Genomic DNA, 23,733 nt, shown 5'->3' on the forward strand with positions numbered 1-23,733 from the left:
AAGTGATTAATGCATAACAGTAACAAAAAAAAAATAATGATATTGAGGGTTTCTATCTCAGGTAAGGTAGTCCATAATCCTTATTTTTTTTTTTAAAAAAAATACATGTAGCTAAAAGAAAAGGAAAGAAACAATCAGACTTAGCGAATCCTAAGTTATAGTTACACAAACGAGAGGAGAAAACTAAGTTCTCCAAACCGAATCCTTATCCAACCGTAATGCGTCTCTTGTATTTTGATGAGCTTTACCGTTGTCATTCCTAGAGATGTGAAAAAGAGATGCATCTGGAAATTGTGATAGAAATTCTCGAATCAACTCGACGAGGCTGGAGAGAGCTGAATTGTCCTTCTAGTTACTCTTAAGCTTTAAGACCAATTGAGAGCACTCAGATTCAATGGAGTTAAGGGGAACGTTGATTGTAGAACACCATCTAAGAGCTTCCACGGGGCTTGTGCTTCAGCAAAGAGAGGTGTAGAAACACCCCATTTTGGAATTGATAAGCCTACAATAATCTGGTTTTGCTAATTCTTGACCGTTGCACCCTAACCTGTTCTAAGCTGCTTTGAATCAAGGACAACATCAACACTTAGCTTGCAGTTGCATTGTTGGAGAACATGTGTTGATGGAGCACTGACTGGTGAATGGGACTGATCTGCGTTAATGTCCTCTAAAGTGCTAAACATAGGTTTGAGATTTTGAGCTGCCTAGTAATCTTGCAGTAAACTACACACATAATCCTCCACATCAAAAGATTATTAGAATTTTGGTTGAAAAGAGCATTATTCCTCCTGTTTCAAATCTGCCAAGTCAAACTGATAAACAATGTGAAGTTTTCTTTGTTAAGGTGGTCTAAACCTCTTAAGTAATATTCTTTAATATCACTTTTATGATTGTAGTGTAAAATTTGTGGAGTGAATATTTCCTTCAAACAGACTTAGCTTTGAGGCAATCTAAAAGAGCATGGGTAACTGTTTCAACATTGCTTTTGCTAAAAGAACAGTAAGGGTGGGCGAGGATTTTCTTGTTAAATAGGTTCAAGCCATAAATGAGGACACGATTAAAGGTTTTTTTTTTTATTTTCAGGTAAAGTGTTTTATTTTTGGTGCTCTAAACAGTTTTCCACCAATGTTTAAAATAGTGAGGGTTGGAAGATGAGGGTAGTGTTGACATGGAATCGGAATTGGCTAAATGATAGGTTGAATTGACAGTGAAGATACCAGAATGATGGTGCCCCCAGATGAGGCTATCCTTCGAGGAAGGATCAATGGGAACCTGAAATATCACATTTACCTAATATTGAGGTAAAAATTGTTGAAGTCTAATTATGTCCCAATTACTATCATTGTCAATGAAAAAAGAGACATTGTGATCATCAAGGCTAAAGTTATTCAAAAAAGTAAGAGACTTCAAACCTGGAATCCAATTAGGATTGAGCAAAGAGATGGACGTACCATTTCCCACTTTCCAAACAAGGCCTTTCTTGAGTAATTCCCTCCCCCAAAGGAGGCTCCTCCAAGTAATCGAAGAGAAGTGACCTTTAGGAGCACTGAGAAAATCATTGTTCCTGAAATATCTGGCTTTAATGAGAGAGTGAAGCAGGGAAGAAGGGTTAGTCCAAATTCTCCAAGTCTGCTTGGCAATTAAATCCTGATTGTGATTGGTTAGGGACCGAAAACTAAGGCTCCATAAAATTTAGAAGCACAAATAGTAGACCAGTTTTTCGAGTGAATTTTATTCTTATTGTTGCATGATCCCCACCAAAACTTGGAAATAAGTCTTTGCAGGGTTTTACAGGTGGCTTTGGGGAGTTTAAAACAAGACAGGACATAGGATGGGATGGGATACCTTGGACAATAGCCTTAATGAGGGTCTCTTTACCTGCTATAGAGAATAATTTAACATTCTAAACATTCATTTTGGAAGCTACATTCTGGACAAGATAATGGAAAATCAAATTGTTCGTTCTACCAATGCAATGGGGAACACCAAGATATTTACTCACAAAGCCCTCACTGCCTACGCCTAAAGAGTTTCTAAAATAGTTTTTAGCCTCCTTGCTGGTATTAGGAGAAAACAAAATGGAAGACTTAGCCAGACTAACCGATTGCCCAGTAGCCTTGTGATAAATGGTTTAAATGTTGGTAATGGTAGTACTAGATCTCTTAGTGACAGGGGTAAATAAAATGCTATCATTAACAAAGAGTAAATGAGATATCATAAGATCACTTCTACATATCCTAAGACCAGAGAAATCATTACTTTGCTCCTTGACTCAGATGGCTGCAGAGAGCCCCCCAGTAACTAACAGGAAGAGGTATGGGGGGAGAGAGTCTTCTTGCATGATTCCCCTAGTAGAGGTAAAACTCTCAGAAAGGTTGCCGCTAATTGAGATACGATAATTGACTGAAGATATGCATCTCATAACTAGGGAAACAAAACTAGGGGGAAAGCTAAACATGGTGGAGAATGGCCTTGACAAAACTCCATTCAACTTTGTCAAAAGCCTTCTGCATATCATGCTTAAGGGCTGCCCAACCAATTTTACATTTCTTCCTATAGTGAATGGCATTAATGAGCTCATTGGCAATGAAGATATTATAAAAAATAAGCCTATCAGAGAGGAAAGCACTCTGATTGCAGGAGATTATGGAGTCTAGAGAAGTCTTAATTCTATTGGCCAAGACTTTTGAAATAATTTTGTACAGAGTAGAGCAGAGGCTTGTAGGTCTAAAATCACGAAAGGTGGAAGCATTCTTTTTCTTTGGAATCAAGACTAGGATAGTTTCACTGACAGGGGAGATATCCGAGTGGTTATTGAGGACATCCAGGTACCTAAAGTATGCCAATTCTTTTGATAAAAATAGGCATTCAGGCCATCAGGGGCTTTGTTAGTTGAGAGGTTAAACAAAGCTTGCTCAACATCATTCACGGTGAAAGGGTTATCCAAGAATGATGACTGAGATTGGGATAGGTGGCTGGAGGTCCCTTTCAGGATGTTAGAGATGGTAGTTTGATTCTTTACTTGAGTGGCAAATAACCGAGTATAGAAATGAACTAAGTGGGGTAAGATGGAGAGGGTTCCCCTAACAATAGAACCATCCTCAAGGGTGATGGTTCTGATGAAGTTATTCTTCTTTCTAGCGGAAGCCTTATGGTGGAAAAATTTAGTATTTTTATCACTAGATTTGAGCCAGTTAATTCTACATATTTGTTTCTAATAGATCTCATTTTTATGCAAAAGATTATCCAGATTAGATTGAAGGGTTTTGGCTTTGGAAATATCACTCTCTCTAAGACTGTTAGTGTGAAGCAACCTATCCAACTCGCGCTCTATGTTAGAAATCCTATCTCTCAAGGAATTCTGACTCGCACTCCATCTTTTGATATCATTAACACAATTGTTCTGTTTGGAGATGAACTCAGGGAGGATAGTAGTGATCCTACTCCCATAACAATATTTCCAAGAAGAGTTAACCGCTCTAAAGAAATTTTTATCAGTGAGCTAGTGATTTTTGAAGATATTTTTTTGTTTCTCCTAGGTCCTCTAAGGTCATCCTCTAAAATGACCTTAAGGGCTCTATGAACAGAGCCATAAAAACCAAGGTGGAACAGGATGGAAAAAGGAAATAGGGACTGTCGGGAGCTGTTCACAACACACCAATCTAGATGCTCAAGAAGGTTACCATGTTTTCAAGTATATTTATTGCCAATATGTGTAAGAGGTAAAATGTTATGCTTGTGCAAAAAAAGAGTGAAAATCAGTCATGGCATGAGCAGGGGGTCTAGTGACAGTGTTTTTATCATTAACAGAAAGATAGTCATTGAAATCTCTAAAAAATAAACCATGGCATTCTAGGAGCAACATCAAAAATCCTATCAAGAAGGATCCAAGTACACAATTTATTATCAAGATAGGGAGAGCTGTAGAAACAAGTGAAATGCCATTTCGTTCCATCACTAATGTGTACAATACAGTCAATATGGCTAAGAGAAAAAATAAAAAAAATTTATACTACAATATTGTTCCACAAAAGTAAAAGACCTCCCCCCAAACCTCTTCTAGACACCTAAAAAGCATTATCAAAACATAACATATTCTTAACATACATTTCTTGGCCAGATTGGAGTTTGGTTTCCATCACAAAATAGAAGAAATGTTGGCGATGTTTCACCAATAGGGAGATATTTTAGAATGCACGAGGACTCCCCAAGCCTCGAGCATTCCAACTAAGAGGACTCATTTTTCTTATCGGGGTTGTAAGGCAACACCCACCGTTTCACCAGAGGTAGAGAGAACGAGAACTATAGCTTCATCATTCTGAGTAGCTCTAGCACGCTTGAGCTTACTCCTGACAGAGTTTCCAACTTGAGCATTTTATCTAGTGAAGGATCTTTTCACTCCGGCAAAATAGTGGTGGTAGCCCTACTGGGTTCATTTATAGTTAGGCCTCTATGTGTGGGTCGTGAAATAATAGAGATGGGTGGTAGTTGAGCTTCGGGTAGAGTTATGCCCTTCCCTTTGTCTGTGTGTGTGATCACAGATGTGACCATGACAGGGGAAGGTGGTAGGGTAGAAAAAGCCTCGTTACAACCCACATGAGTGGTAGGGATTTCAGTGGGTGCAGGTGGGTTATACCGGTCTAAAGTTGGACCATGAAGTCTGAACCTAAGTTCAAAAACTAGTCAATAGCTTCCTGTAAGCCTTGATCAGAGTTACTCCCACGACTAAGATACTCTTCAACGAGGTGGAGTTAGAAAGATCAAAGGGGTTTTTCTTAATGACGATTCTAGCAGGGACTCAGAGGGTATCCTTGTATCCCGATTCAGGTGGAATAGAAAAATTGTCACATCTCATGAGATATTTGCCACATTTGTTGTAAGCATGGTCAAGCACACCACAAAAATAGTAGCAATTTTGCAGACCCTCATACTTAAAGTAAAGCCCTTTAGTTTTAGTAATCTTCCTGAAATGGATGTTCATTCCACGTCTGAGAGGCTTGGTGACATCAAGGAGAACTCTAATCCTGAGATAGGATCCAAAGCTTTCAAACAGGGAGAGGGGTTAGACCTTAATGAGGTCCCTAAGCTCACCAGCCACGAAATTGGCCAGTTGGGGGGGGGGGGGCTTTTGACCAAAGGGGGTGTTATGAGCTTGGACCCAGAAGGGGACATATCGAAACTAGTCTGGTGTGAGAGTGTTAAGACCCTTAGGGCTGGGAAAGATCATTATACATTTATCTAAATGACATGGCTGATCCTCTAGGCCCATTGAAGGTCACCTTTACATTGAAAGGTAGCTAAGAACAGATCTGAATGGTACTCTGAAATGTCAATAGGAAAACGAAGAGTCCAAGCTTCTCACATCACTTTTTCACTCCAAGTAGGCCTAAGAGATTTGGAGGTGAGGATCTTAAAAATAGGACAGTGAGACTTTGTAGCATTACCAGAGTGAAGGGAGACATGGTCGAAAACATGAATAAGGTTTTTTTCGTCAGTAAGGTTGAGAGTGTTTGGGTGATTTTGGGAAGAGGATGCCATAATAACAGGTTGGGTGTTTAGGTCAAGAATGGAGAGAGGCGGTTTGCCAAAAATAGATGGCCAAACCTTTAAATAGAAAAAAATTAGAAAGAAGAGAAGATACTTAGAGATGAAAGGCCTCCTTGCAGAGCAGGAGGATTGTAGGTCCATCTACTGAGATCTCCCCTTAACTAGGCTGAACATCACTAGAGTAGCAATGATTTCCATCTAAGACCTCAAGAAATTAAAAATGGCAGTTGAAAACTCTGAGTAATATTGGTGGATGAAGTATTCTCTATAGGTTCCCTAAACCCAGATTAAATGTGACAAAACATGCACAATCAAAATTAATGCAGGGTTGAGAGAGTAATTAAGGTGATGAGGGATTGGGTTATGAGAATAAGGGGTATAATAATCATAGTTGTAGAAGTAAGATAGAAATTAAAGGAAGAGTACAAGCAATAAATGTGAGGGTTAAAGGGAAAGAGAAAAACAGGAAAAAAACCTAGAAAGTCCAGAACTAAGCCTGGTGGGAAACTTCACTCAGAAAATCCGTAGTCCTTATTGTATTGGAATGATATGATTATGTTTTTAGGACGTAAATAATTTTTTTTTGAATAAAACCTGTTATTATAAATAAAAAATATTCGCTTATAATAACAGATAAATTGCGAAAAGAAATTTCATCCAACCAAACATAATCTTCATCTAACTCTAAAACATGCTTTGCAAGTCATGCACAATTTTATTGGCATATCTTCGAACATGAGAGACAACAACTCCAAAAAAAAAGAGATAAAAGACTAATAACTTTTACAATACCATCATTAAAGGAATGTTGACAATACGATCAACGTCCAAAGACTAAAAAATGTTGTAGCAACAAAGGAACATTCCATTCTCTTTATTTATTTATATATGAGGATACAACTAAATTTGATGGTTCAACAAAAGAAATAGATTGAAAATAAGATTGTCCAGGAATCCATGGTATCGTATAACACAAAACTTGGTACCAATGCCAATTTTTCATTGTAATCCTTTGACTAATAATTCTTTCCCCTAAATAGTATCTTTCTAAGTCATTCAAGGTTGGTGACAAAGAGTAGCTTCCAAGAAAGATGACTGTATATAGATACTTAGAGCGCAATAAGCAATTGAGCAGTGATTGTGGTATGTGATAGATATGCCAGACTTGTTTTGCCAAGAGAGATTGATTATAGGAGATAAACGATCTAAACTCATTCCCCCAGCTATTTTATCCTTGCATAAATAATTCCAACTCTACTAATGTATTTTTGAATCATTTGAATTTGAACCGCACCAAAAGTTTGACATTAGTAGTTCCAATTGATTACATACAATTTTTAGTAGTCGAAAACAAGAGATGACATATGTGGGAATCAATTAGACTACTACTTTAAGAAGCAGTTCACAACTACCTATGGAGAAAAGTTTCTCATGCCAAGAGTGTAGGAGTTTCTAAATGCTCTCTTTGATTTGGCTGAATAATTTCATTTTAACTCTATCATAATTAATTTATGTGCTAAAAATAATTACCTTACCATGTAATCTCCAAATACTATTTTAGACTTCTGGTTTCACTACACGAAAAAATACTTTTGTCGGCGAATTTTCTCGCTAGCAAAAGTTTACATATGTCGCTAGCATAGTTTTGTCGGCGAGCTTTTGCGCCGACAAATGATGTCAAAAGTAATTGATATGTGATAATACTGCTTGCAGACTCAGTTAATTGATTTTAATTAATCAATTATAACTCTAAAATCAGACTATGTCTTATTTAAGAGTTTTCACTAAGCAAGGGCTTAATTGTGAAGAAAAGAGGTTTTGGGGTCAATTTGTTAATTAAGAGACTTTCCATGGTCTAACTAATAAATTACATAAATGACCATTTTATTAGATAATTAATTATAATTATTAAATAAATAGTTTTAGCATTTACAGGATTGAATTGGAAAATATGGTATTATTGAAAGAAGAATAAGTGGTTGAAAAAGTGGCAAAATTATAACTAGAGATTGGCACTTTAAGTGGCCGACCCTAGTGTAATTTTTGGCCAATATTTTATTCTCTTTTATTCTATATAATTCAGCTCTAAGCCCTAGTTGAAACACTATAAAAGGAACATGATGCTTTCATCTCATTCTCTTGTCAACTTGACTATTCAACCAACCTAGATGAGAGAGTTCTTTCCTTAGTGATTTCAAACCTCCTTCATTGTTCTTCCATATTCGAACTCATAGTGAAAGACTGCCATGCCCACACATAGCAATTCAAGTACTCAATCATAGTGAGTAAGATGGTGGTAACCAAACCTGAAGGAGAGAAAGAGATCGAGGTTCAGATCTTGATAATGCTCTACTACAGAAAGGAATCAATAGCTAGAGATCTTGAACGGAAGGAGTCATTATATCCCGCTCCAATCAATATAAGGTTTTCTTAAACCCTTATGTGTTTATTTCATTATTTTAGAGAATTCATATTTAGGATGTTAATTCAACATGCTTGTTAGTAAATCTAGATCCTGGTAAAATATTCCCAACACCTCTTACCAAATGGATTGCCCAACATGCTTGAATACAGAGAATTCCCTTTTAGACTTATTTGGGAGGAATCACTATTTTGATATAGTCGGTTAAACTGAGTTTCAACTTCCCAAAAGTACATGGAACAAAAGCTTAATGCCTCGTTAATTGCATAAGCTTCACAAATAGATCATTCTGGTCAAGATTGATTTTTTTTGTACACGGACATGTCTCGTTCAATTGGATACATCCACATGTAGTGCACTAGTCTCCCAAGTATTTCTCTAACTAAATGCATCAACCAAGTGAACCATTATATCAAAAATTATCGGTGAGAAAATAGTTTCCAATTTGTAAAGAATGTCTAAAATACTTTTTTGCATGCTCTACAAGTCTTCAATATTCAATGTCTTCGAGCATAATTTTTGGAAAAATGCACAGTTCAATTATTATATCCCAGACTTCTTTCTTCAAAAAATTTCGAATGGTCCCTGACATCAAGCACTGTAACAACACATGGTAGTTATGAGACTTCACACCAGAAATTTTGTCTTCATTCTCATTCTTTTCTAAATTTAAAGCAATTCCTTTTGAGAATTGCATAGACTTGATAAATTCTCAAAATTCACGTCGTTTAGGAAGACTAAGCGTGTAACTAGCAGGTGGTTTCTTCCAATTTCCATTGTGGTCTTCATACAAACACAACTCACGACGTATTTTGAGGTCTTCCAAATCAAGTCTTGCTTTGTCGGTATTCTTCGACTTGCCCTTGATACATAAAAGAGTTCCAAGTATAATTTTTTTTTATCATTCTAAAGTTTTCAATTAGTTAAAATATACAATTTAATTTTTAATATTTTAAAGTTACCAACTTATTCAAATTACTATTTTTTTTTTAATCATTTTAAAGTTACCAATTTGTTATAGTTTGACCATTAATTTTAATTGAAATTTAATTTTTTTAATTAAAGTTTAAACTAAAATGTTACCAATTTGGATTATTGCTTACTAAAAAAAATACTCATTGAACCTTTCTCTCGTGCTTTGCTCTCGCAGTTGGTAGCTGGCGGCCATGGCCAAAATGAGATCCAAAAGTCAGGGAAAGGCTAAATCGGCTAGCAAGAAATTGAGGAAGAAGAACATCACGGTGACACAATCGACTACTATTGTTGATTCAATTGATGATGCATCTGGTATAGATCTGCTAGAAATGTCGGAGGAGGAGGAGAACGATCTAGGTCTTAAGGATGTTTTCCAGCAACCGCTTTCTCCAAGATCTTCACTGAAGCTGTTACAGAGGCAAGAAGAAGTGCAGAAGGATTTTCTACATTTCCTTTGTGCAAATGATCAATGTAACAGTAATTTAAAGCAAGTATGTCCCCTACTCCAACTGTATTGCGATCGGGTATTGTGAGAAATTTAGAGCCTACTTTTAAGCAATCTGAAAGTGCTAGTAAAGTAAAAATTACTTTGGATGACATTGAGGATGGAGTTTTGTTTTGGAAACCTTCTATTGTTTGTTAATTCCTAGGATCGAATCCACCCCTACATATACTAGAAGGGTTTGTGTAAAACCCGCTTAGTTTAATTTGGAAATTAGCAGTTAATCTTGATTAATTATGAAATTATTTATAGCCATTTAAATAATTTATTATACTGTTATTTATGGAATTCAGAAATGCATTTTTATGTCATTCAGTAGTTTACATATTTTGCATTTCCGGTGCCCGGTATTTTGGAACCCGGCGTTTGGCTCAGTAGAAATCACAACTTAGTATGTTAGTAGTTTGGGACGGGTTATTAGACATTGGGAATGTCGGGAATGGCCGGGAATTTAGAATTTCCCAAAAATACCCCTTTAGTGTGATTTATGTGGTTTTAGTTTGGAGGGGCAAAATGGTCTTTTTGCCCCATTAGTATTTTGTCTTCTAGTGAGTTTATTAATTGAAATTAATTGTTTATTTTATTTATTTATTGGCTGAAATGAATGTTATATGTGTATTTGATTTCATTTCTTCATTTTACAAAAAAATCTCAAAGTTAGAAAAAATAGAAAACTCTCTCTTTTCCCTCTCTCTTTTCGGCTGGGTGCTTGGGGTTCAAGGGCTGGGATTTTCTTTGATTTTCAAGCTAGATTCAACCTAATTTGGGAGCTCTTGATTGTGGTAAGTGATTTCTAACTTCTCTTTGTGTTTTCTTGTGTTTTAAGAAAGTATGATGATGATGCATGCATGATTTTTGGGTGTTATTGCTGCTGTGTTTTATGGTTATTTTCAGAGGTTAAAGCATGTTTGTTAGATGTTATTTGAGTTGTTTTTGAAGCATGATTATTAGGTTGAGCAAGCTATAGTTTTTCTATGAAAAATATGTGATTTTTGAAAGAAATTGTATAATCTGTTGCTGTGATGTTGCTTGATGTTTTTAGTTGTTTTCAGAGGTTTAGATATGCTAGTTGAAGAGGATTTAAGTTGGGTTGAATGCATGTTAGGTGGTTTTGCTCAAGTTTGAGTTTAGAACTCAAAGCTTGAGCTCCAATGGCATTTTTTGTATCTGTGATTTCTGGGTTGTTTTAATGCTTTGGAAATGTTCTAGGGGTGGTATAGAACAGGTCTGGAAGGTTTCATGTGATTTGGGGTTGATTTGTGCAAGTTATGAAAATTTGGGTTTGCTGCCTGCGAGGAACCAGAATTCCGGTTGTGCATCCGGAATTCCGGATGAGGGTTCTGAATTTTCCAGAACCGGAATTCCGGTTGGGCAACCAATCTACCGGTTGGGGAAAATTCAGGGACCCTAGTTTTCCTCGTTTTTATGTTTTAGGGGGTATTGCCATGCTTTTTATCGATAGGGAAACTTTTAGTTCCTAGTTTAAGTCTCCGGGAAGTGATTTAGCGTGTCACTTATAGTGTTGTGATTTTTATGGTTTAGGAGCCTGTAATCCGCCGCTCAGCTAAAGTTCCAGTCAGGTTGACCGGCACACCTGAATTTAGAATCCAGGTAAGATTAGTATAACAGTATGCATATGTAGATTACATGTTTAGCGAGCATGTAGGAAGCTTGTTAGATTACATTAGTTATGTATGTTGGCTTCGAACCATCCAACCCTGTCACGTCGGTACGAGTGAGTATGACCGACGGCGGAGTATGACCGGTTCGGCCGTCAGGGCTAACACTTGGTTGGTGGTTCCGTACTATTGACGTATCCCGTCGGTACGACAGCCGGAGTATGACCAAGAATGAGTATGACCGGCTCGACCGATCGGGAGGATATAGTAACACGTCGGTACATGCCGGGAGTATGACTAGCGGCGGAGTATGACCGGTTCGACCGATCGAGTTGTTACGTGTCAATAGTACCGTCCCTATGAACGTTCGTAACTCGGTACCATGTTGGACATGGCGGTAGTGGCTCGATGCAGGTGTTGGACACGGCAGTAGCGGGACTCAGTATCGTGTTGGACACGGCAGTTAGGGTTATGATCAGGGGTATGGGCGTCTGATCATGACCGGGATTATGTATGAATATTTTTATGCTTTTCTTACTGAGTCTCTTGACTCACAGTTCTACGTTTATGTGTAGGTAAAGGCAAGGCTAAAGCTGATGGACCGTGAGCGAGCTTATGAAGATTGTACATGTCGGGGCGGTTAGGCCTGGAGCGTACGATCATCGGGACAGCGAGGCTAATTTTGTAACTAGTCGCTAGGCGACATTATTTTGTATAAACGGTTAAATCTTTTTGTAAATGATTTTGTAATCGGGATCCCGAGTCTTTTGTAATATTATTTTAGAAGTTTAATTAAAAAGAAAAATTTTTAATTAATCACGTTTTTCCATAAACCTCGTTGATTAGCAACGAGCTGCACAGCATGTTTAAAAATCACGTAATACGCCTATGTTAGTTAGGGTGTTACAATTTGGTATCAGAGCCGCCAGGTTGTCTTCCGAAGATCGTCACGACATGTACAATCATCATCAGCAGTTAGCTCGTTTCACGGTTCAGTAAGCCTTTATTGCTTTAGTAGTTTATTTTATTCAGTTATGAAAAAGAAAAGTCTGTTAGGAAGCATGTTAGTAGCCTGATAGTAGAATAGGCGCATGTTTCGTTTTTAATTTCCAAATTAAGCGGCATTAGTAAGCTCTCCTTGAATACGACCTGATATGCCAACTCTTGGTTTCGCAGGCGGTTCTAACTAGATGGACGCCAGGCGGACCACCAGGAGTCAGGGCAACTCAGTGGGGTCGAACCAAGGACAGGGAGCTCAGTTTCCCCCACCTGTTAGGGGCCGAGGTAGAGGTCCCCGAGGCAGGGCTCGTGGTCGGGGTGATGAGAACCCGCCACAGCCGCCCGTGCTCCCCCGGCCGATCAGGGAGCCCAGAATTGGGAGGTTCGGTTTGCAGAAATGCAAGCCCGGATAGAAGAACAAGACCTCGAGATTCAGAGGTTGAGACAGCAGGGTGCTCCTGCAGTTCCAGTGCCCGTAGTTCCAGTTGCACCTGCCCCTGCTGCCCAGGCCGAGATAGTGGTGGCGGCCCATAGATTCGAACCTCTGTACGAGCGGTTCCGGAAGCAAGCACCTCCAGTTTTTCTGGGAGGTCCAGACGTGATGAAAGCCGAGCAGTGGCTGACGGTGATTACCAAGATCCTGAACTTCATGGGTGTCACCGGTAACGACAGAGTGGTGTGTGCCACTTTTCAGTTCCAGGAGGACGCTCTGGTTTGGTGGGACATGGTGTCTCAGATCCATGACGTCACCACCATGACCTGGGAAAGGTTCCAAGAACTCTTCAACGCGAAGTACTATAATGAGGCGGTCAGAAGCGCCAAGAGGAAAGAGTTTGCTCACCTGACCCAGCGTGAGAATATGAGCGTCACTGAGTATACTACTCAGTTTGATCGGTTGGCGAGGTTACCCTCGGGAATTGTGCCGACCGACTTCAGCAAGAAGGAGAAGTATCTGGACGGGTTGAATGCCAAGATCAGGCACGATTTGATGATTACCACGGACGACAACACCACCTATGCTCAGATGGTGGAGAAGGCACTGCGAGCTGAGGGCGCAGTTGGGTGTATGTCGGAGTCAGCTAGTACTCCGGCGAGTGGCGGGGCTCCTACCCCTCCTGCACCAGGCTTTAGCAGGGGGAGTAGCGGTTCGGCCATTGACCAGAGGAAGAGAGCACCCACTGCTTCCGGTGGCTCGAGTCAGAACAAGAGGTTCCGGGGGAACCAGAACAGAGGGAGTCGTCCTGGTGGTACTGAGACCCGATTCTCCTATCCCGAGTGCCCTAGCTGCAAGAGGCACCATCGTGGTGAGTGCAAAGGTCAGGGATGCTTTCACTGTGGCATGCCCGAACACTTCAAGAGGGACTATCCCCAGCTCCGATCAGAGGCACCGAGAGCTCCGGCGATACCCACTCCAGCCAGGGTGTTCGCCATCACTCAGGCTAATGCAGATGCCAGCCCATCAGTTGTCATAGGTCAGCTTTCTATTAATAGCTCGCTATATTCAGTGCTGTTTGATTCTGGGGCTACACATTCTTATGTGGCGGCCAGAGTCTTTAGTAAGTTGGATAGACCGTATGATAGATATGAATCAGGGTTTGGAACCCTATTACCTGGCGGAGAATTGGTTATCTCCAATAGGTGGATTAGGTCTATGCCGATCAGGATAGATGGTAGAGAGTTAAGTGCTGATCTGATAGAGATGAGTTTAGTCGAATTCGATATTATTTTAGGAATGGATTTCCTATCTAAATATTCGGCGAGTATAGATTGTAAAAGGAAGATGGTGATCTTCCAACCGGAAAGTGAAAAACCATTTGTGTTTGTTGGTTCAGTTCAGGGATCTCGGATCCCGGTGATCTCGGCTATGTCAGCTAGAGAATTGTTGCACGGCGGTTGCTTAGGGTTTCTGGCCGTGGTGGTGGACACCACTCGGCCAGATACCATTCGGCCAGAGGACATCAAAGTGGTTCGGGAATTTTTGGATGTTTTTCCCGAAGAACTTCCAGGGTTACCACCTCAGCGGGAGATTGACTTCGTGATAGATTTGGCACCAGGGTTGGAAACAGAATGGCTCCAGCTGAACTTAAGGAATTAAAGATTCAGCTCCAAGGGTTGCTTGACATAGGGTTTATTCGGCCCAGTGTGTCACCCTGGGGAGCCTCGGTTTTATTCGTCAAGAAGAAGGATGGATCTATGAGGATGTGCATCGACTACAGGGAATTGAACAAGCTAACGGTGAAGAATAAATATCCATTACCTAGGATCGATGATTTGTTCGATCAGCTTCAGGGGAAGACGGTCTTTTCTAAGATTGATCTCCGTTCGGGTTATCATCAGTTGAGAATCCGAGAGGAGGACATTCCGAAGACAGCTTTCCGCACTAGGTATGGAAATTACGAATTTCTGGTTATGTCATTCGGACTAACCAATGCTCCTGCGGCATTCATGGACTTGATGAATAGAGTATTCAAGGATTTCCTCGATATCTGTGTGATTGTGTTTATCTACGAAATCCTCGGGTACTCTCAATCAGAAGAGGAGCATGAGTTACATCTTCAGATGGTACTGCAACGGCTTCGAGAACATAAGCTTTATGCCAAGTTCTAGAAATGTGAGTTCTGGCTATCTCAGGTGTCTTTCCTAGGGCACATCGTGAGCAAAGATGGGATCAAGGTGGATTCCGGGAAGATCGAATCCGTCAGGGATTGGCCGAGACCGAAGACAGTGACAGAGATCAGAAGCTTCTTAGGTTTAGCTGGGTACTACCGTAGGTTCGTCGAAGGGTTCTCTAAAATTTCAATGCCCCTAACCGAGCTTACAAAGAAGAATCATCGATTTATTTGGTCAAACAAATGCGAAGCTAGTTTCCAGGAGTTGAAATAGAGGTTAATTACCGCTCCAGTGCTAGCTTTGCCTTCAGACAAGGAGAAATTTGTAGTTTATTGTGACGCATCCAAACAGGGTTTAGGGTGTGTGTTGATGCAAGCCGATCGGGTCATCGCTTATGCCTCCCGTCAGTTAAAGGATTATGAGCAGCGATACCCGACTCATGATCTAGAGTTGGCCGCGGTGGTTTTTGCATTGAAGATTTGGCGGCATTACCTTTACGGGGAAAAGTGTGAAATCTATACCGACCATAAAAGTCTCAAGTATTTCTTTACTCAGAAGGATTTGAATATGAGACAGAGGCGTTGGTTGGAATTAGTGAAAGATTACGATTGTGAGATCCTCTATCACCCCGGAAAGACCAATGTAGTGGCCGATGCCCTGAGCAGAAAGGGTCCCGGGCAAGTAGCTAGTATGGTTCAGATCTCACCTCAGCTAGCAGAGGATATGGTTAGATCCAGCATTGAGTTTGTGGTAGGTCAGCTTCACAACTTAACGCTGCACACAGATCTGTTGGAAAGAATAAAAGCCGCTCAGATGACGGATCCAAAGTTAGTGAAGATCCGAGATGAGGTGTTGGCTGGTCAAGCCAAGGACTTTTCAGTGTCAGACAGTGGGATGCTGTTGTATAAAGCCAGGGTTTGTGTTCCGAATAGTGTGGAACTTAGGAATGAGATCTTTGAGGAGGCTCATCCTACCCCGTATTCTCTGCATCCCGGCACCACTAAGATGCACCAAGATCTTAAACCGTACTTCTGGTGGAGCGGTATGAAGAAGAATTTGGTAGAATTCGTATCGAGATGCCTCACCTGTCAGCAGATTAAGGCTGAACATCAGAGACCAGCAGGGTTGTTGCAGCCTCTAACCCTACCAGAATGGAAATGGGAAGATATCACGATGGATTTTGTGGTCGGGTTACCTAGGACCACGGGTTTGTTTGATTCCATCTGGGTAGTGGTGGATCGATTTACGAAATCTGCTCATTTTCTGCCGGTTAGAACAACATTTACAGTGGATCACTTGGCAGAGTTGTATGTCAGAGAGATAGTAAGACTTCACGGGGTATCGAAGTCTATAGTTTTGGACAGGGATCCGAAGTTTACCTCCAAATTTTGGCAAAGTTTGCAACGGGCAATGGGTACAAGGCTGAAATTTAGTACAGCATTCCATCCTCAAACAGATGGTCAGTCCGAAAGGATAATTCAGAAATTGGAGGACATGTTGCGAGCCTGTGTTATGGATTTCGAAGGCTCATGGAATAAGTATCTACCGTTGATAGAATTTTCTTACAACAACAGTTACCAGAGTACGATAGGGATGGCTCCCTATGAACTGTTATACGGTAGGAAGTGTAGATCTCCTATCCACTGGGATGAGTCAGGGGAGAGGAAGTACCTAGGTCCAGATTCACTGCAGCGGACCAATGAGGCGATAGAGAAGATAAAAGCTAGAATGCTTGCCTCACAGAGCAGACAGAAGAGTTACGCAGATCCGAAACGCAGAGATGTTGAGTTCCAAGTAGGGGACCATGTGTTTTTACGGGTATCTCCGATGAAGGGGATTAAACGTTTCGGGAAAAGAGGCAAGTTATGAACTAGATTTACAGGACCTTTCGAGATTCTCGAGAAGATAGGTCAAGTGGCATACCGGTTAGCATTGCCTCCAGCTTTATCAGCAGTTCACAACGTATTCCATGTCTCGATGTTGAGAAAATACGTTTCAGATCCCTCTCATATACTCAGTTATGAGAGCCTTGAACTACAGCCAGACATGACTTATGATGAACAGCCAGTGCAGATCCTGGATAGAAAGGATAAAGTCCTTCGAAATAAGACCATAGCGTTGGTCAAGGTTCTCTGGAGAAACAGCAAGGTGGAGGAAGCCACCTGGGAGCTAGAGTCAGATATGAGAGCTCAATATCCAGAGTTATTCAGGTTAGATTTCGGGGACGAAATCCTTTTAAGGGGGGATAGTTGTAAAGCCTGCTTAGTTTAATTTAGAAATTAGCAGTTAATCTTGATTAATTATGAAATTATTTATAGCCATTTAAATAATTTATTATACTGTTATTTATGGAATTCAGAAATGCATTTTTATGTCATTCAGTAGTTTACATATTTTGCATTTCCGGTGCCCGGTATTTTGGAACCCGGCGTTTGGCTCAGTAGAAATCACAACTTAGTATGTTAGTGGTTTGGGACGGGTTATTAGACATTGGGAATGTCGGGAATGGCCGGGAATTTAGAATTTCCCAAAAATACCCCTTTAGTGTGATTTATGTGGTTTTAGTGTGGAGGGGCAAAATGGTCTTTTTGCCCCATTAGTATTTTGTCTTCTAGTGAGTTTATTAATTGAAATTAATTGTTTATTTTATTTATTTATTGGCTGAAATGAATGTTATATGTGTATTTGATTTCATTTCTTCATTTTACAAAAAAATCTCAAAGTTAGAAAAAATAGAAAACTCTCTCTTTTCCCTCTCTCTTTTCGGCTGGGTGCTTGGGGTTCAAGGGCTGGGATTTTCTTTGATTTTCAAGCTAGAGTCAACCTAATTTGGGAGCTCTTGATTGTGGTAAGTGATTTCTAACTTCTCTTTGTATTTTCTTGTGTTTTAAGAAAGTATGATGATGATGCATGCATGATTTTTGGGTGTTATTGCTGCTGTGTTTTATGGTTATTTTCAGAGGTTAAAGCATGTTTGTTAGATGTTATTTGAGTTGTTTTTGAAGCATGATTATTAGGTTGAGCAAGCTATAGTTTTTCTATGAAAAATATGTGATTTTTGAAAGAAATTGTATAATCTGTTGCTGTGATGTTGCTTGATGTTTTTAGTTATTTTCAGAGGTTTAGATATGCTAGTTGAAGAGGATTTAAGTTGGGTTGAATGCATGTTAGGTGGTTTTGCTCAAGTTTGAGTTTAGAACTCAAAGCTTGAGCTCCAATGGCATTTTTCGTATCTGTGATTTTTAGGTTGTTTTAATGCTTTGGAAATGTTCTAGGGGTGGTATAGAACAGGTCTGGAAGGTTTCATGTGATTTGGGGTTGATTTGTGCAAGTTATGAAAATTTGGGTTTGCTGCCTGCGAGGAACCGGAATTCCGGTTGTGCATCCGGAATTCCGGATGAGGGTTCTGAATTTTCCAGAACCGGAATTCCGGTTGGGCAACCGATCTACCGGTTGGGGAAAATTCAGGGACCCTTGTTTTCCTCGTTTTTATGTTTTAGGGGGTATTGCCATGCTTTTTATCGATAGGGAAACTTTTAGTTCCTAGTTTAAGTCTCCGGGAAGTGATTTAGCGTGTCACTTATAGTGTTGTGATTTTTATGGTTTAGGAGCCTGTAATCCGCCGCTCAGCTAAAGTTCCAGTCAGGTTGACCGGCACACCTGAATTCAGAATCCAGGTAAGATTAGTATAACAATATGCATATGTAGATTACATGTTTAGCGAGCATGTAGGAAGCTTGTTAGATTACATTAGTTATGTATGTTGGCTTCGAACCATCCAACCCTGTCACGTCAGTACAGGCTGGAGTATGACCAGCAGCCGGAGTATGACCGGTTCGACCGATCAGGCTGACACTTGGTTGGTGGTTCCGTACTATTGACGTATCCCGTCGGTACAGGCTGGAGTATGACCAGCAGCCGGAGTATGACCGGTTCGACCGATCAGGAGGATATAGTAACACGTCGGTACATGCTGGAGTATGACTAGCAGCCGGAGTATGACTGGTTCGACCGATCAGGTTGTTACGTGTCAATAGTACCGTCCCTATGAACGTTCAGAACTCAGTACCATGTTGGACATGGCAGTAGTGGCTCAGTACCGTGTTGGACACGGCAGTAGCGGGACTCAGTATCGTGTTGGACACGGCAGTTAGGGTTATGATCAGGGGTATGGGCGTCTGATCATGACCGGGATTATGTATGAATATTTTTATGCTTTTCTTACTGAGTTTGTTGACTCACAGTTCTACGTTTATGTGTAGGTAAAGGCAAGGCTAAAGCTGATGGACCGTGAGCGAGCTTATGAAGATTGTACATGTCGGGACGGTTAGGCCTGGAGCGTACGATCATCGGGACAGCGAGGCTGATTTTGTAACTAGTCGCTAGGCGACATTATTTTGTATAAACGGTTAAATCTTTTTGTAAATGATTTTGTAATCGGGATCCTGAGTCTTTTGTAATATTATTTTAGAAGTTTAATTAAAAAGCAAAAATTTTAATTAATCACGTTTTTCCATAAACCTCGTTGATTAGCAACGAGCTGCACAACTTGTTTAAAAATCACGTAATATGCCTATGTTAGTTAGGGTGTTACAGTTTGCTAAGAGAGTATGGAGGGATAAAATTGATAGGGTGAAATTGCTATCATTTGGGATTTTCATAATCAGGTTTAACTCGATGAATGATAGGGATGAGGTACTTAATGGGGGATATATCTTCTTTAATAGAAGACCTGTGATAATGAAACCGTGGGATCCCAATGTAAATTTCAAGAAAGAAGATATAAAATGTGTCCCAATTTGGATCCAACTTGAAGAGTTAGATCTGAAATACTAGGGGGAAAGATTATTGTTCAAGATTGTGGGACAAATAGGGAAACCGATTGTGGTGGATTCAGTGACAAAGGAGAGAGACAGATTGAATTATCCTAGAATTCTAATTGAGGCTAAGATGGACCAACAATTTCTAGGTTTCATTGATTTTGAGAATGAACATGGGTTCAGTGTTCAGGTGGGAGTCAAATATGAATGGAAACCTGTGAGTTGTAGTCATTGTTCGGGCTTAGGCCATACAACCGAGAAATGTAGGAAGAATACCAAGGGAAAGCAGGAATGGGTTGTGAAGGAAGATAAAAGGTTGAAACAAAAGACTATAGATGAAGGTGGGTTTATGGACGTGACAAAGGGCTATAAAGTTGCAGATACTGCTGCTACCAAAGAAACCTTAAAGGTTGATTATGCCTTTCAGGGCCTGGAGCAAGAAGAACAGCAAGATAGTGAATTGGGGATGATTAGGGACCAGCCAAATGAGAGTAATACAAGAGGGGGGAGGGGGGGGGGGGAGAATTATCTCTTTCTAATAGATAAGCTACTATGTTGGAATGTCCGAGGGGCTAACAATCCACAAAAACAAGGACTGGTTAAGTAATTTATTAGTCTTCAAAAAGTGGATTTTGTTGGTCTCCTTGAGACAAGAGTCAAGGCTCCTAAACTTGGGAACTTGTACTCTAATGTGTTTGCAGGATGGTGTTTCTCTTCCAACATTGCTTGGCATGCGGGAAGAAAGATTGTTATAGCTTGGAATCTTTTGAGATTCATAGTGGATATTATTAGATGCACAAGTCAAGTTATGCATCTAAGAATTGTGACTGCTGATGGTATTTTTGATAGCTATTTGACTGTAGTTTATGCTTCAAATAGCCGAATTGAGAGAAGAGAACTGTGGAGAGATGTGTGTGAGTTGGCTCCAATTGGGAAGTGGTGTCTAATGGGAGACTTTAATGAGATTCTCTCCAAGGAAGAGAGAATTGGACACAGGGTTAAAAGCAATCCGAATGATCATTTTCTCAATTGTGTGAATCAGTGCTAGTTGGAGGATGTGAAATTTAGTGGGAACTTCTTTACATGGTCAAATAAACAGCATGGGGAAGATCGAATCTACTTTAAGATTGATAGGATCTTAGCTAACCAGTCATGGCTAAATGCTTATGAGAATGCCGAGGCTACATTTCTTAATGAAGAATTATTTGACCATTCTCCTAAGGTTCTTACTTTGTATCCCCATTTGAATGGTGGAATCAAACCCTTTAAATACTTTAGAATGTGGAAATCTCATTCTAAATATGATAGGAGGTTGGAAGAGATATGGAAGCAATCTATAGGGGGTTCAAAAATGTTCCAGGTGGTCTCGAGAATGAAATTATTCAAAGCGGTTCTGAAGGACATTAACAAGGAGGGATATATGGACTTACAGGCTTTTACAGCTATGGCTAAAGCTAACTTAGACAACATTCAGACTAGATTACAGCAAAATCCTTTGGATTTTGAGCTGCATAATGAAGAGAAGGTGGCTTGGGAAAGATATGTAAAGGTTCAGCAAGATTATGTTTCTTTTCTGAGATAAAAAGCAAAAATGGTATGGATACATGATGGAGATAACAACACAACCTTGTTTCATGCTAGCATAAAACAAAGATTGAGGAAAAATAGGATCTTTTCCATAGAGCAACAAAATGGAGAAAGAGTTAATGACCCAATTCTGGTGCAAGAGTCTTTTTTTAGATTATTATAAAAGTTTTTTGGGAACTAAAATGGAGAGTAGGAAGTCAGTGGTCAAAGGCATTTTGAGGAGGGGCCCTATGGTATCACAAGAACACTCAGAGCTGCTTGTGAGGAAAATTACAATAGAGGAGGTGAAGAAGGGTGTTTTTGACATCCCTGGATCAAAGTCTCTTGGGCCAGATGGTTACTCTAGTTATTTTTTCCAGGATAACTAGGAAACCATTGGGGACTCTATTTTCCAAGCTGTAGCTTCTTTCCTTGAGAATGGCAAGATTCTTAAGGAAATCAACTCAGTTGTGATTACACTGGTTCCCAAGGTAAACTGTCCCAAAACTATTAAAGATTTTAGACCTATTGCTTGTTGCAATGTCATTTATAAAATTGCAACTAAGCTTTTGAGTTCTAGAATCAAATTGGTTTTACCTAATATTATTTCTCATTCACAAGGAGGCTTCATTAAAGGCAGATTTATTGGGCACAATATTGTGATCTGCCAAGATCTAATCAGACATTATGGGAGGAAATCCAACAAACCAGGATGTGTGATTAAGTTGGATATCTAAAAGGCATATGATACAGTGGAATGGCAATTTATAAAGGAAATGCTTCGTGGACTTCAGTTTCCATATCAATTTGTCAATCTGATCATGCAGTGTATCACAACTCCTAGGTTCTCTCTGATGTTCAATGGAACTCTCCATGGTTTCTTTAAATCTAAGAGAGGCCTAAGACAAGGCGATCCTATATCTCCATTACTGTTTGTAATAGAAATGGAGTATCTATCTAGACTGATGAGAAAAATTGGGGACAAGGATGACTTTCATGATATATGTATTGAGCTGAAATGGAACCACCTTGCTATTGCAGATGATGTAATATTATTCAGCAAAGGGGATGAGAGAAGTGTCAGGTACTTACTACAAGCTCTGAAGCTTGTTTCTGTCACCTTTAGACTACAGCCAAACCCCTCAAAGACTGCAATATACTGCAGCAATATGGAACCAGCTGTAGTTGAAAGACTGCTAAAAATTTCGAGTTTTTCAAATCAAAATTTTCCTTTTACTTACTTGGGAATACCTATCAATGCAAAGAAAAAATCTGGAAGAGACAGTGAGATACTGATAGAGAAGATGACTGCCAGAATTAGGTGTTGGAGTTCGAGGAACTTGTCCTTTTGCAGGTAGAATAGTTTTGATCAACTCGGTTTTAATGGCGATTCAAGCTTATTGGAGCCAAATACTCCTCCTTCCAAAGAAAATAATTAGAGGCATTGAAGCAATTTGCAGAGCTTTTCTTTGGAAAGGGCAGTCTTTGTTTCAGGGGGTGGAGCAATTAATTGGGACACTGTTTGCACTCTAAAATCAGATGGCGGTTTAGGTATCAAAAGAGTTGAAGAGTGGAACAAAGCAGCTATGTGTAAATACGTTTGGGCAATTACAAATAACTGTTGGAAATTATTTTACCAGGATCTTAGATCTACTCACAAGTATGTTGATTAACACCCTAAATATGAACTTTCTAAAACGATGAAATAAACACATATAAAGTTTAGGAAACCTTACATTGGGTGCAGAGGATTTAAATGACTCCTTCCGTTCAAATCTCTAACCCTTGTATCCTTTCTGTAGCAGAGTATTATCAAGATCTGAACCTGGATCTCTCTCTCTGATTCTTTAATGCTGAAACTCCTTCTTGCTGAAAGTCTTTCTTCACGATCTTCCTCACTATGATTGAGGTATCACTTGCTGTGTGTGGGCACTACTCTAATCACTATGTGTTTCGAAATCTTAAGGAAGAAGAGAGAGAGGGAGTGGTCGGCCAAGGTAGAGAGAGAGAGGCTCAGTTTTTTCTGAATGAAAAGTGTATTATTTTCTGAAGCCTTCACTACCTATTTATAGCATTCCACTAGGGTTAGGTTTGAATTATTTGGCATTAAAATAATGAAAATATCAGAGGATAATCCCTATAAAAGTGGTCGGCCATGGTTGATTGGATTTGGGCCTCACTTTTTGTAATTTTGCAGTTTTATCACTTTTGCATCTGATTTTCTCAAAAACGCCAATTTTCTAATTCAACCATTTAAATGCCAATTCTAACTATTTAATAACTATAAATAATTATTACATAATATTGTCATTTATCATATTTATTAATTGAACCATACAAATTATCATAATTACAAATATGCCCCTAAAAACTCTTTCTTTATAATTTCGCCCTTACTTAGTGAAAAATTCACAAATAGACATAGTCTAATTTGAGAATTATAATTGATTAATCAAAACCAATTACATGAGTCTTACAAGCAACATTATCTCAACTAGTGGGGGGACCATGGGTCTATTTAACCAAGCTTCCAATAAGTAGATCAAGAATTTATTACTTAAATTCACTAACTTATTAATTCTTCGTTGAATCCACGCATAGAACTTAGAATTGCACTCTCAGTATATAGAATGCTCTATATGTTCCACCATATAGACACATCATTAGTTATCC

At 39.6% G+C, this 23,733-nt stretch overlaps 2 protein-coding genes across 2 annotated transcripts; both read left to right on the forward strand.

The window, feature by feature from the left end:
* Positions 1-19,624: 19,624 nt before the first annotated feature.
* On the forward strand, positions 19,625-21,076 carry LOC133039294 (uncharacterized). Its single transcript, XM_061118155.1, has 3 exons — positions 19,625-19,985; positions 20,196-20,491; positions 20,594-21,076. The coding sequence occupies exons 1-3, from the start codon at positions 19,625-19,627 to the stop codon at positions 21,074-21,076; spliced, it is 1,140 nt and encodes a 379-aa protein (XP_060974138.1).
* Positions 21,077-21,263: 187 nt separating this feature from the next.
* Positions 21,264-22,418, forward strand: LOC115695274 (uncharacterized). Its single transcript, XM_030622351.1, has 2 exons — positions 21,264-21,417; positions 21,814-22,418. The coding sequence occupies exons 1-2, from the start codon at positions 21,264-21,266 to the stop codon at positions 22,416-22,418; spliced, it is 759 nt and encodes a 252-aa protein (XP_030478211.1).
* The last annotated feature ends 1,315 nt before the right edge of the window (positions 22,419-23,733 follow it).

The sequence above is a fragment of the Cannabis sativa genome, chromosome 6, assembly GCF_029168945.1.
Source record: "Cannabis sativa cultivar Pink pepper isolate KNU-18-1 chromosome 6, ASM2916894v1, whole genome shotgun sequence".
Lineage (NCBI taxonomy): Eukaryota > Viridiplantae > Streptophyta > Magnoliopsida > Rosales > Cannabaceae > Cannabis > Cannabis sativa.

Coding starts and splice junctions, on each gene's coding strand:
- LOC115695274 (XM_030622351.1), top strand. CDS start 21,264: ATGGAGAGTAGGAAGTCAGTGGTCAAAGGCATTTTGAGGAGGGGCCCT. Junction 21,418..21,813: donor AAAGTCTCTTGGGCCAGATG/GTTACTCTAGTT, acceptor CATATGATACAG/TGGAATGGCAATTTATAAAG.
- LOC133039294 (XM_061118155.1), top strand. CDS start 19,625: ATGGACCAACAATTTCTAGGTTTCATTGATTTTGAGAATGAACATGGG. Junction 19,986..20,195: donor TAGGGACCAGCCAAATGAGA/GTAATACAAGAG, acceptor ATGTGTTTGCAG/GATGGTGTTTCTCTTCCAAC. Junction 20,492..20,593: donor AAGAGAGAATTGGACACAGG/GTTAAAAGCAAT, acceptor TCAAATAAACAG/CATGGGGAAGATCGAATCTA.